Source organism: Rana temporaria, chromosome 5, assembly GCF_905171775.1.
Source record: "Rana temporaria chromosome 5, aRanTem1.1, whole genome shotgun sequence".
NCBI classification, from domain to species: domain Eukaryota; kingdom Metazoa; phylum Chordata; class Amphibia; order Anura; family Ranidae; genus Rana; species Rana temporaria.
This window is the reverse complement of record NC_053493.1, coordinates 323,176,754-323,189,382: the sequence shown is the minus strand read 5'-3', so window position 1 is coordinate 323,189,382 and position 12,629 is coordinate 323,176,754. Positions and strand designations below refer to the sequence as shown.

Here is a 12,629-nt window from a genome sequence, read left to right as displayed (position 1 = left end):
GAACCCAAGGGCATATGAGCTGCTATGGGCATGCTTGCTTGCCCTCTAATCTTGGTGGAGCAGCCTACATGTCTTGGGCCAGACTTTTTTTTTTTCTTCTAATAGGTGCAGTCTGTGCAGGATTTAATGTTGAAGGCTCCAATCGCCATTTTTGAGAAATAAAAAATGCGCATATTTTTGGTGGGAATTTTTTATATTTGTTTTTTCACAGAAGCCTGCACCCGCAATTGGAGGAAACCAGGTGCAATGTCGGGCTCCTGCAAACACTACATGCAGCTCTGTTGCCTGTACCTCCTGTATGGGATTTATGTTAACTGCTGTAGGTAGTGTGAATGGACTTGCTTGTGGCACATTGTCTGCCACAGTGACAGACGGGACTTCTGTCATTCAGATTTCTGTGAATGTGTAGGCAGAGCCCCACACTATGCCATTTAAAAATGTGACAGCGAGTGTAGGTAAAGGATCCCTTATCTGCTGTAACAGGGAGGGTGAAAATTGGGGGGGGGGGGGGGGGGGTGCAGGCGGTGGGTCTAGTGCATGATGCATCCAAAATGTGGGGGTGACATAAGCCAAAGGATGAACCTATCCTTTGCGACTCTTATCGTTGTTATCCACTAGTAATTCTAGCAGCTGAAAGTTATAGCCAAACCCGTTTTTTCTTTTAGTCTTGGTGTGGAAAAGTTAAAACCCCCTATCAAGTTGTGCAAAGGGCCTTTGAATAAAGTACATTCATCTTAACCACTCCATTTTGTGTCTAAGCTTAACAGTTGTTTCTCAAGTCGTCTTCCAGGACAGCACCCTGAGAGATGACTGGCTTCACCTGACAGGAAACACAATCAAAAGAGGTTAAAAACCCCTCCCCGTGCTCCTCAGTTCTTGACTGTTTCCCCACAGTGAAACGATTTTTTATTCTTTATGACCTGGGGCTGGTGGTCCCCCCCCCCCCCCTCCTGAGAGCTGGACCGCAGCACTGGGTAGCCTCTGGGTCCAGCAGGATTTACTCCTTCCTGGGGGGTCCCTTCCTTCTCAGGGGGGCCTCACTGAGTGAGCTGGAAGAACCCCCCTGAGTGCTGGAGTCTCCTAGGCTAGTGGCTATCCTAGATCTCCAGGGGCTTGACCAGAGACGCACAGCAGCCGAGAGAGAGGCGCCCGACTTGTCCTTCCTCAGCATGGAACGGGAGGACCGGCCACTCATGGCCATGGCTGCAGAGGAGACCACGGGGGTTGAGTCTGCCTGTTTGAGCAGGGGGTACGATAGGCTGGGACCCTGATTCTTCCCCCTGTTTTCCCATAGAATTGATGTGCATTTCTGTGTACCCCCTTTTTTCTCAGGGGAGGATGTCATTGCCCAGGGGGGTACTAGTCGTTCATCCAAAGACACTAGCCATTTTATGAGATGTGGCTATTGTAATAGTAAACTGCCCTCAGATCACTCTAAGCCCTTCTGTTCTAAGTGCATTCAGAAATTAACCGGTAAAGAGACCTCTCAGGTTATGAAGGACTTTCTCGAGGTTCAGACTCAGATGCTTTCCACGCTTGGGGAGTTTCAAACTTCTCTTAGGAGCAAGGAGCCTGAACCCCCCCCCCCCCCCACCGCAGGGCCCTCCTCTCAGGAAAGCTCCTTCTTCACGGTTTTATAGAGTCCGCCAAGAACCTCTGGGGTCCCTGTTGTCAGACTCAGGATGGCAGATCAGGCAGGTATATCTTTTCAGCTGATGAGATAGAGGGCCTCCTTGGGGCGATTTATGCCTCCGAGGAGATTCTGCAGCCAGCAGAACAGGTATCTGCACAGGATAAAATGTACCAGGGCTTAGTGAAGTCTCCGCCAAGGGCTATTCCAGTACACCAGTCCCTTAAGGACATCATCCTTTAGGGAGTGGGCCGAACCAGAGAAAAAGCTTCTAAGGTACAAAACTTGGAAGCGCCGATGTCCCTTTTTAAGGAAGAGGAGAACAAGTTCTTTAAAGTACCTAAATTAGACTCCCCCCCCCCCCCCCCCCCCCCCCCCTCACGCAGGTCTCCAAGCAGTCTGACCTCTTCTTTGAGGATGCGGGTAACTTAAAAGATCCTATGGATCGGCAGGCTGAGACTACCTCTGCGTAGGGCCTGGGAGGCTAATGCGGCAGCCTTGAGCCCCACATTGACCTCAACCTGCGTAGCAAAGAACGCGGATTCTTGTATCTCTAAGTTGATGGAACATGTCTCCCATGTTCCTAAGTCTAAGGAGATTCTGGACTCCCTACAGATTATAGGCAGTGCAGTGGCTTTTTTGGCTGATGCTGCGGTAGAGTCTGTGCGTTCTACCGCAAAGACGGGAGCCCTCATCTACTCTGCTAGGAGAGCAGTGTGGGTCAAAATGTGGAACGGCGATCTTTCATCCAAGACCCGTCTTTGTGGTCTTCCCTTCGAGGGCTCCCTCCTTTTTGGTACAGGCCTAGATCAGGCTCTGACTAGGTCCTCAGAAAAAGGTATACGTTTCCCTACCAATCCTAGACAGAACAGGAAAATAACTTTTCGAGGCCCCCAGGGTGGACTTGAGGGTAGGAACCATCCTTCAGAGAGGCCTCCTAACAATAGGCGCTGGGGAGTTGGGAAGGACAAACAGAAAGGGGGCATCCTTTTTTCCAACACTAAACCAAGCGATAAGGATTCCAAATGACGGGAAAGTCGGGGGAAGACTCTCCCATTTCCTTCCCAGGTGGGAGAGTATTACTCAGAGCCCTCATGTTCTCCAGATTGTAAGAGAGGGGTACAAGCTAGAATTGGCAGTTTCCCCCTCCGAAATTTATTCTGACTCATTTGCCCAAGGACCCCCTCAAGTCAGCAGGCCTTCTGCGGAACGTCGCAGAGCTTGCACAGCAGGGGGTCATAGTCCCAGTCCCTGTGGACCAGAGAGGTTTGGGAGTTTACTCCCATATCTTTGTGGTCCCAAAGCCGTCAGGGAAGTTTTGGCTGATAATCGGAGACCCCTGAATACCTCTGTCCTTCACAAGAGGTTTCGTATGGAGAGTGTTTACAGCCTCAGGAGGCTTCTGCTGAGGGAAGTATTCATGGTGACCATTGATTTAAGGGACGCTTATCTCCACATTCCAATTTTTCTGGGTCATCAGAGGTTTCTCAGGTTTGCGATCACCTCCGCCCAGGGAGTGCAGCATTGGCAATTTGCTGCCCTCCCTTTCGGACTGGCCTCCAGTCCAAGGGTCTTTACAAAGGTCCTGGCGGAGGCGATCGCTTTCCTGCATTTGCAGTGGATGGCTCTAGTTCCTTATCTCGATGATCTGTTACTGTACAACCAGAGTCAGGATCTCCTTCTTGCGGACCTGACCACTGTCATGACTACCTTGGAATCCCTGGGTTGGATTATCAACAAGGAGAAATCCTCGCTCCTTCTAGAGCAGAGGAAGCTTTATCTAGGATTTCTGATGGACTCCCTGGAAAGGAGGCTCCTTTTGCCAGAGGACAAGATTCGGTGTCTCATGGCAGCGGTCAGGTCGGCAGTGGGGAGAACGGAGTCCTCTTTCAGGGACATCATGAGGCTGCTGGGCTTATTGACCTCTTGTATCCCAGCGGTCCCGTGGGTGCAGCTCCACTCCAGACCCCTCCAATTCTTTCTTTCTCCTTTCCTCCTGGGACGGAAAAAGAGAATCCCTAGATGTCAGGGTCAGTGTCCCAGATCCAGTGAAGCACACTCTAAGCTGGTGGCTTCTTCCACAGAACCTGCAGATGGGTCTTGCGTGGAGTCAGATCGAACCCGTCGGGATCACCACAGATGCCAGCGCCTAGGGGTGGGGGGCTCTGTGCCCAGGGTTCCTGGAGCCAACGCCAGAGGGGGGCCTCTTCAAACTACCGCAAACTATTAGCGGTCGGAGAAGCTCTAAAGGCATTCGAGGAAAGAATTCTGGGCCGGGAGGTCCAGATTCTTTCCGACAATGCTACCACGGTGGCCTTCCTCAACCACCAGGGAGGCACCAGATCCCGCACCCTTCTGGTGCTGTCTCTAGAGATCCTGGGCTGGGCAGAACTGAGAATTCCCTCCCTGTCGGCAGTCCACTTAAAAGGGGCCCTCAACTTGGAGGCAGACTACTTGAGTCATCAGCCCATTCTCCAGGGGGAGTGGGAACTGAATCCAGAGGTCTTCAGCCTGATCTGTCAGCACTTTGGCAGCCCAGAGGTGGATCTCTTCGCCCGCAGGGCAAACAGGAAGGTGAGGAGATTCTTCTCCCTCTCCCGAGAACACGGCTCGGAGGGGGTGGGTGCATTGGCCCAGGTATGAAAGTTTCACCTGGCCTATGCTTTTTCTCCTCCTGAACCTGATTCCGAGAATCCTACAGAGGTTAAGTCTAGCAGTAGGCAGACTAATTCTGGTCACACCCTGGTGGCCCAAGAGGACCTGGTTTCCGGCTCTAGAGCGCGGGTCGGTGGCGCCTCCCCTCCTTCTCCCTATTCGGGCAGACCTTCTTCGGCAGGGTTCGGTCTTTCACCCAGACCCCAGCTTCTTCAAGCTGACGGCCTGGTGCTTGAGAGGCGGAGCCTGAGGGAGAAGGGCTGTTCCGAGAAGGTAATTGACACGCTTCTGGCCAGTAGGAAGGCAGTCGATAGGCGTATTTATGTCAAGATCTGGGGCGTCTTTTCTCGCTGGTGCTCGGTGAGACTAGTATCCCAGCAGGAGACTTCGGTCATCCTAGATTTTCTCCAAGACTGGGTGGACCAGGGGATAGCCACTAGGACTCAGAGTTCAGGTGGCGGCCTTGTCTTATTTTTTAGATATACGTCTATCCCTGGATCCCCTAATTAGAAGGTTCCTAACAGCCAGAGATAGGATGTCCCCAGTACAGATTTCTAGGGTTCCGCCCTGGGATCTTTCGATTTTTTTGGATCAGTTAACCAAGGCTCCGTTTGAGCCAATTGGCATTATCCCTATTGGGTTACTCACCTTTAAGTTTTCCTTTCTTTTGGCGGTCACGACTGCCAAGAGGATAGTTGATATGCAGGCGCTCTCTATTAAAGAGCCATTTTTTCGTTTATTTGAGGACAGGGTTGTTCTAAGTCAGGACCCCCTGTACCTTCCTAAAGTAGTGACCAAATTTCACAAGTCACAGGAGATAGTTCTCCCTTTTTGTTCAAATCCCCAGAATGAGAGGGAAGCTTCCTTTCATTGTCTTGATGTTAGACGTTGTTTATTAGTTTATTCAGAGAGGGTTAGTGAGTTTAGACGCTCTACCCATCTATTTAATTTTTCGGGCCAGAAAAGAGGCCATCAGGCGTCCAGGTCCTCCATTTCTAGGTGGATAAGGCAGACGAATTCCCTAGCCTATATTCAAGCCGGTAAGGCAGTTTCAAAAGTTAAAGCACACTCCACGCGGTCACTGGCAACCTCCTGGGCAGAAAGGGCCAGAGCTTCGGTGGAGCAGATCTGCAGAGCGGCGACGTGGTCAAGCCAGAACACGTCCCTAAGACACTATAGAGTCGAACTACTGTCACCTCAGGACTTGGCATTCGGTAGAAAGGTCCTGCAAGCAGTGGTCCCGCCCTAAGGTAGGCCTGAAGCTACTTGCTTCTCTCTCAGGGTGCCATCCTGGAAGACGACTTGAGAAAGTACCAGTTACACTTACCGGTAGCTGGATTTCTGGGAAGTCTTACAGGACGGCAGGCCTACTTCCCACCCTTGTGATACATTATTGGTTTGTATTTTTGTGTTTTTTTTCCCGTGCACTGGTGGGTTCATACTTGATCTCAAACTGAGGAGCACGGGGAGGGGCGGGGTTTTTAGCCTCCCCTTTTTTTTTATTTTTTATTGTGTTTCCTGTCAGGTGAAGCCAGTCATCTCTCAGGGTGCCGTTCTGTAAGACTTCCCAGAAATCCAGCTACCGGTAAGTGTACCTGGTACTTTCTGCGGTTTATTACTAGGGATTCAGGAAAAAATGCAATTCGGGAGTACAGTCTTCGTTTGCTGCACACTTTTTTGTATTTATTTACATTTTTTGTGCTTTTTGACTCGGAAAGCAAGACCAAGTTCCTATCTTGACAGCTAGTATCTTTTTAAAATTCAGATTTTTGTTTAATAAGCACAGTAGATATTCTAGTCTAAAACATTGTTAAAAACATGGTCTTTAATGCAGGGTACAATAAAGTTGCGGTTTTTATTTTTCTAGATGGAGAAGGGGAAAATCATCAGTTCTCTGCATGGGTATCGTTCTTTGAAATCTACAATGAGTATGTCTATGACTTGCTAGATCAGTTCCCCACATCAAAAAACCAAAAGAGGGCAGCCTTGAAAATATGTGATGACCAAGCTGGCATCTCTTATGTAAAAGGTAATCCTTGTTTTTTTTTCAGAAGTTACATTAAGGTATATAAATGAGAAATGATCACAAGAGGTATAATGCGAGCAGTCACAGCCTATAATTGTTTGCATAATACAAATGTTTGTCATATTTTAGTAAAATTTAGAGTGCCACATAATCATTGTGTGTGTATATATTTGCTTTTGTTTTTTATGTAATTTTTTTTTATTTTTATAGCAGGTAGTGAGAAGAAACATGAGATTGTGCATACTTTAGCCTACTTTTATGTTACTGTAAGGCTTAATTTAGATGTGTGGGGGGCTGGTTGCCAAAAGCGTGCATGAGCTGTATTTCTGCTGTCCGCCAACTGCTACAATAAGCATCAGATGGGGAGTGTTTACATGTTGCTGCTTTGCGTCCATGGAAATGTTTACCCAATATGTGGCAAGCATCAAGCCCACCAAATACTCGGGGCGCTGTGCCCAGAGCCCACCCTTTGTTTGAAGCCTATTGGAGCCTCTGGCTCCAATCACATGCTTAAAAAAAAAATCGCCTCTATTGGAATCCCTGCACCCCTTATGGATGGGCAGCTGCTAAGTAAAATATGAGGAGTTGGGGTTACTAAACCCACAACTATAAACTGTCTGTATATGCAATAAAACATGCTTGTTATACTCTCTATGGAACCTAAAGGGGTTAATCCTCCGCATTGTGTAAAGGCTGTTTCATACGGTCTTCTCTGATCATCCCCTTTTTATTGTCCTTCATCCACCTGCTGATGGAGCAGAGCCCTAGTAAGCACTTTGCACATGCTCAGTTTGGTGTGTATTGCTAGATGTGTGTTTGTGTGTTTTCTTTTTTTTTTTTGGAGGGGGGGGTGCATGTGATCAACACAAGGCCAATCCGCACTGTTCAGACAGGGGTCACGCAGCCTCATAGGACAGTCAGAGGAGACTGAAAACTCCTCCTACAAACTTTAACCAGTGCTCAGCCAGGCAGATGGAAGCCACAAGACTGCTATATGCTGCTGATGATGAAAAAAACAGTTTATATTTACTAAAATTGCATTTACATTGTACTGTGGGAGACCAGATACAGTGAAGCCTGGGTTTAGTAACACGATGGATGGATATAGATTTTTAAAATGTATATGAAATGTAATATTTTTTTTTTAGATCTAAAGTGGCTCAATATCACCAGTACAGAGGAGGCATGTAAGATACTGCAAATTGGGAACAAAAATCGAAGCCTGGCATCTACTAAAATGAACCAGCAGTCTAGTAGAAGGTAAGATTTGTTTAGTTTTCATATTCAGCGATTTAGCATTGAAATATAGCTTATTCCTTCCCCATCATATTAAGGCACTTGTAAGAAGTGAGGTGAAACCTCTAAAATGTGGTGACTGACCTAATTCAAGTATGCAGTGTCCGAAAACACACTTTGCACTTTTTGGGGTCAGCTTAACAGTCAGGCAACAAGTAGTTTCAGAAGAGGCCAGCAGTGGGAGTCTTGCCATTTTCCATTATGGTTTACTTTAAGGGGCACACGGAGGTTGAGGGTTCTGACTTCCCCTAAGTTGGGATGAGCCGAACACCCCCCCACCCGTTGGGTTCGCGCAAACATTTAGAACCCCATTGACGTCTATGGGACTCAAACGTTCTAATTCAAAAGTGCTTATTTTAAAGCCTAATATGCAAGTTATTGTCGTAAAACGTGTTTGAGAACCCGGGTCTTGCCCCAGGGAACATGTATCAATGGAAAAAAAAGTTTTAAAAACGGTCGTTTTTTCTGGAGCAGTGATTTTAATGATGCTTAAAGTGGGAAAAAAAATTAAATATCCCTTTTAAATATCGTACCTGCTGGGTGTCTATAGTATGCCTGCCTGTGAAGTGGCACGTGTTTAGAACTGTCCCTGCACAAAATGAGATTACTATAAGAAAGTAATTTAAAACTGCTTGCGGCTTTAATGTAATGTCTGGTCCCTGCAATATGGATGAAAATCATTGAGAAAAATAACACAGTACACACACCACGTAGCTTTAGGTGCACACTGCAGAGGACAATAACAGTACACACACCGTAGTGTTGGGTGCACACTGCAGAGGACACAGGCAGTACACCACGTGAGAATACTGCAGCTAGCACAATCACCTGCCTGTCAGTAAATTGAATTGGGAAGAGCGGATCTAAACTATACAGTGTATATGTAATATAATATTTATTTTTATATATATATATATATATATATATATATATATATATATATATATATATATATATATATATATATATATGTGTGTATATATATATATAATGTGTATATAATCTCACTGTAATTTTAACTGACTAGCCTGCCTTCTCTCCCTCTCCAAGCCTTAATTGTCCAAAGCCACCCTTAAAAATAAAAATGCGGGTTTACTACTGCTTTCTGAAGTAATGTACAAAAAAGTTTTAAAACGGGTTAATATGATTTTACTTTCATATCTTATTTAAAATGCCAACCACATAAAGATATAAATAAGTTGATGCTGATTGAGAGTAAAGTTCCGCTTTAATTTAAAAAGCACCAAAACAAACCCATTTCTACTACTGACTAATTGGCAAATTGCAGCATGGCACTCCTTGTTTCAGTTTGCTCCCAAATGCTTTATACAGTGCCGATCCTGACCTCCCTGGGGCCCTAAGCGATTTGACACGTCACATTAAAGTTGAGAAGCGGGGAGAGGGGGTGTTCTGCTGTCGGAAATGACATCTTACCTCTTCTCCCATGCAGCCAGCGAGTTAAGAAGCGGGGTGAGGGGCAGAAAATTACTTCTCACCAGGCGGGGCCTCTAGTAATTTGGGGGGCCCTCCGCAGATTTACGGGGCCCAAAGTGGCTTGCATAGTGAGCCTATAGGGCGGATCGGCCCTGACTTTATTTATCAAAGGTTCCCCTTTTTTTTTTTTTAATGGTGTGTTTTTATAAAAGCTAAACGTACCTCCAAATTGCTTCTCTTATCGTAGCATTAATCTTTTTTATTTTTTTTTTTATTTTTTTTTTCAGCCACAGTATATTTACATTTCGGCTCCTAAAATTAAGCAATGGTGATGATCCCAGTGTTCTTGCCGTGTCAGAGTAAGTCTTTGCATGTGAACGGTATATCACTGATCTCTACATTTGAAAAGAAACAATATCTAGCAAGTGGACATTGATGGTCAGACTTTCAGGCCAAGGAAGTATGTTTAAAAAAAAATATATTTAATAACATATAAATACATAAACAATAATACAAATTAATTTTTACAAAAAGATTGACCACTGTATATTCCTCAGTCGCCAACGCACATTTCGCCGTGGGGCTTCTTCAGGACGAAGACGAGGAATGCAAGTTTAGCAGAAAAACAGAATTTATCTGTAATGATACAGTGTGAAGGGTTAATAACATATACATATAAGAACAAATCAAATTAAAAAGATGAGTATCTCGATGTATATTTACATGACAAATGGTCCTTCAATGGAAACATCCATGAGGCATATATGACACAAATAGAAGACAGCAAAGTCAGCGATGAATTTTGATAGACATTTTTCAAAAAGCCAGGGATCTGATTTAAGAGGGGTATAAATATAAAAAAATATATAAAACTCTAAATAAGCCCCTTATTGCATGGTATTCACTATTGTCAATGCGTGGAAACACATAACCAGATATACAAGAGAGAAAGACAGCGCAGAGTGAAAATTAAAGAGAAAAGAAAAGTAGACCAAACTTGTCTAATACAAAGACACTGATGAAATATGGCAGTTATACTCTTATACCGCAATAGTCACCTTTTAGGTAGCCAATAAGGGTCAAACCAATGGTCCGTGGGTTCAGGGGCTGGACACCCCAACCAAGATATACAGCTCAAATAAACTATGGTCATAGAGGAAGAAAGGAGATAAATTAGTGGCCTATTGTTGACAGCCATTTTTACAATGGGAAATGGGGATGAGCAGGGAAGGGGGTCTAGATTTACCTAGTTGGAGTGGTCTCAGGCTTACTGGGACAGCAGACAGTGGCAGACAAGCACAGCATATGAATCCAACTCAAGGACGCTTTAGCCAACAGCGCCGTCTGTAGACCGCAATATTGCAGTCAAAATAGAACTATTGATGGACTCGCAGTACCCGCCGGCTGTCTGTTAGTCTCAATAGATGTGGAAGCCCTTTATTCATCAATACCGCATAAAAAGGGTCTCCAAATCATTTCTAATTTCCTTGCTGAAAAGGGACCGAAAATGGATAAACTAACGGTTTCGTTTTGAAATCTCTTTCCCATATCCTTACGAAAAATCTTTTGATGGGTCCCATCTCCTCCAGGTACAGGGGGTCGCTATGGGCACTTTGCGTGCCCCTAGTTACGCGGGGGGGGGGTGGGAGCGAAAACTTTTTTTCGTCTGATTCTAACATTTACTTTTTGTCATTTATATTAAGCTGGTTTCGTTACATCGACGATGTGCTGATGTTTTGGACGGGTACAGTAGAGGACTTGCATGCATTTATGAGATTTTTGAATTGTAACGAATTTAATTTAAATTTTACTATGAATCATAGTGATTCAGCTATTGCCTTCTTGGACATTTTGATTTATGTCGATGAAGCCAATAGCATACAAACATCCTTGTATCGTAAACCCACTGCGGGTAACACTCTTTTACACGCAGCAAGTGCTCACCCGGCTCCACTACTACAGAGTATACCGTACAGCCTATACCTTCGACTACGTCGTAACTGCTCTGACAATGGGAGATTTAAAAACGAATCAGACAAGCTTTATACCAGACTCATCATGAGAGGATACAGTAGATCCTGTTTAAAGAAAGCGTACAATCGGGCTGCTGGACGAGAAAGAGCAAGTACATTACTTAAAAGCAATGCAAATAAGAAAAAATCTGAAAATGCTGTGATGCGTTTCATCACAACATTTTCGGACCAACACACTCAAATTCGTCAGCTTATTCAAAAACATTGGCACTTAATCACTACAGATGTGATCCTTTCCAAATATGTGGACAAAAATCCTAGCATCACATTCAGACGTTCTACATCAATCAGAGACCGGCTAGTAAAGAGTAATTACTGCAAACCTATAACGGGTATGTCAGAAACACCGGGTCTCTTTAGATGTGGGCACTGTAACTTCTGCCACCTAATAAAGGAAGGTCAGACTATCCATCTCCCCAATGGGGAAACACATAAACTGCATAAACACATTACGTGCCAAACTCAAGGGGTTATATACATTCTTTTTTGCACATGTGGCTGCTTCTATGTGGGTAAAACCATCCGCCCTCTATGGAAACGGGTCAAAGACCATATGTACTACATCACCAATAGTCTACTTAAGACCATGGGGTACCATGTCGCCTTTACGCATAAATATGTAATCCCCTCAATACAGTTTGCGGTTCTGGACAGCATAACTGAGGACCCTAGAGGTGGTAACTTCGATCAGAGAGTCCTACAGCGTGAAACTCAGTGGATCTATCGCCTCAAGGCAAATTTTTGGCAAGGGCTGAATGATTCACTGAGCTTTAAATCATTTCTTTATGTATAAAGGTCAATAATCTTGCCATCTGATAGCCCATTAGTCCATCTTATGCACCCCACCATAAGGTTGGCGCTATGAACCCTGTAAACACTTAATACCTATGTTTACTTCCCCTACTTATTTTAGTTAGGAGAGGCAATGCTTACGTTTGGCTGCAGACTTGTGTTATTTAGAACTCCAATCTCAACCATGATCGAAAGGATCATAAACAAGAAAAGTATTGTAAATGTTATTCTGTTATTTCTCAATTAATAAAATGTATAGTATGTGCTGTCAAATCAACACAATGGAATGGGATCACCATACCAATTTAGGAAGTAATGTGTAACTACATGTTCCTGTACACATTTATACAGCTTGTGTATTAACAATTTTAATTGGATGATGTTTCTCTGTTGATTTTGCCTGTTTGGATGGCCCTTCGCGAATGCACCGGGGGCCTGTATGACTAGCATAACCCTGTTGATAGGGACTTGCGCTTTCTCTAGAAAGCATTAATAGACATTATGATATTGAATATAACTATATATAAGTTTTCAAAAATTGTCCCTAGGAGGACAAATCCGGGAATCAATTTAGACCCATAACCTAAGCTTTCTTTTAGCTCTGCATGGAATGTCCATTGTTCTCTGTGTGAACACATCTTCCTTTTCCTTCTATTCTATTCCTTTATTTTTATTTTATTTTTTTATTTATTTTTTTTTCATGTTTATACAATCACCTATCTGTATTTAATCTAAGTTAAATATACTTATTTCTAAATAATAA

General features: G+C 44.4%; 1 protein-coding gene across 2 annotated transcripts in view; it reads left to right on the top strand.

Moving 5' to 3' along the window:
• The window catches only part of LOC120941008 (kinesin-like protein KIF20A), a 57,885-nt gene that overhangs the window by 29,837 nt on the left and 15,419 nt on the right, over nt 1-12,629 (top strand). For both annotated transcript variants that reach the window (XM_040354225.1, XM_040354226.1), the window contains exons 8-10: nt 6,153-6,314; nt 7,460-7,571; nt 9,329-9,400. In XM_040354225.1, coding sequence (XP_040210159.1) covers nt 6,153-6,314; nt 7,460-7,571; nt 9,329-9,400 — 346 coding nt within the window. The remainder of the gene's footprint in view (nt 1-6,152; nt 6,315-7,459; nt 7,572-9,328; nt 9,401-12,629) is intronic.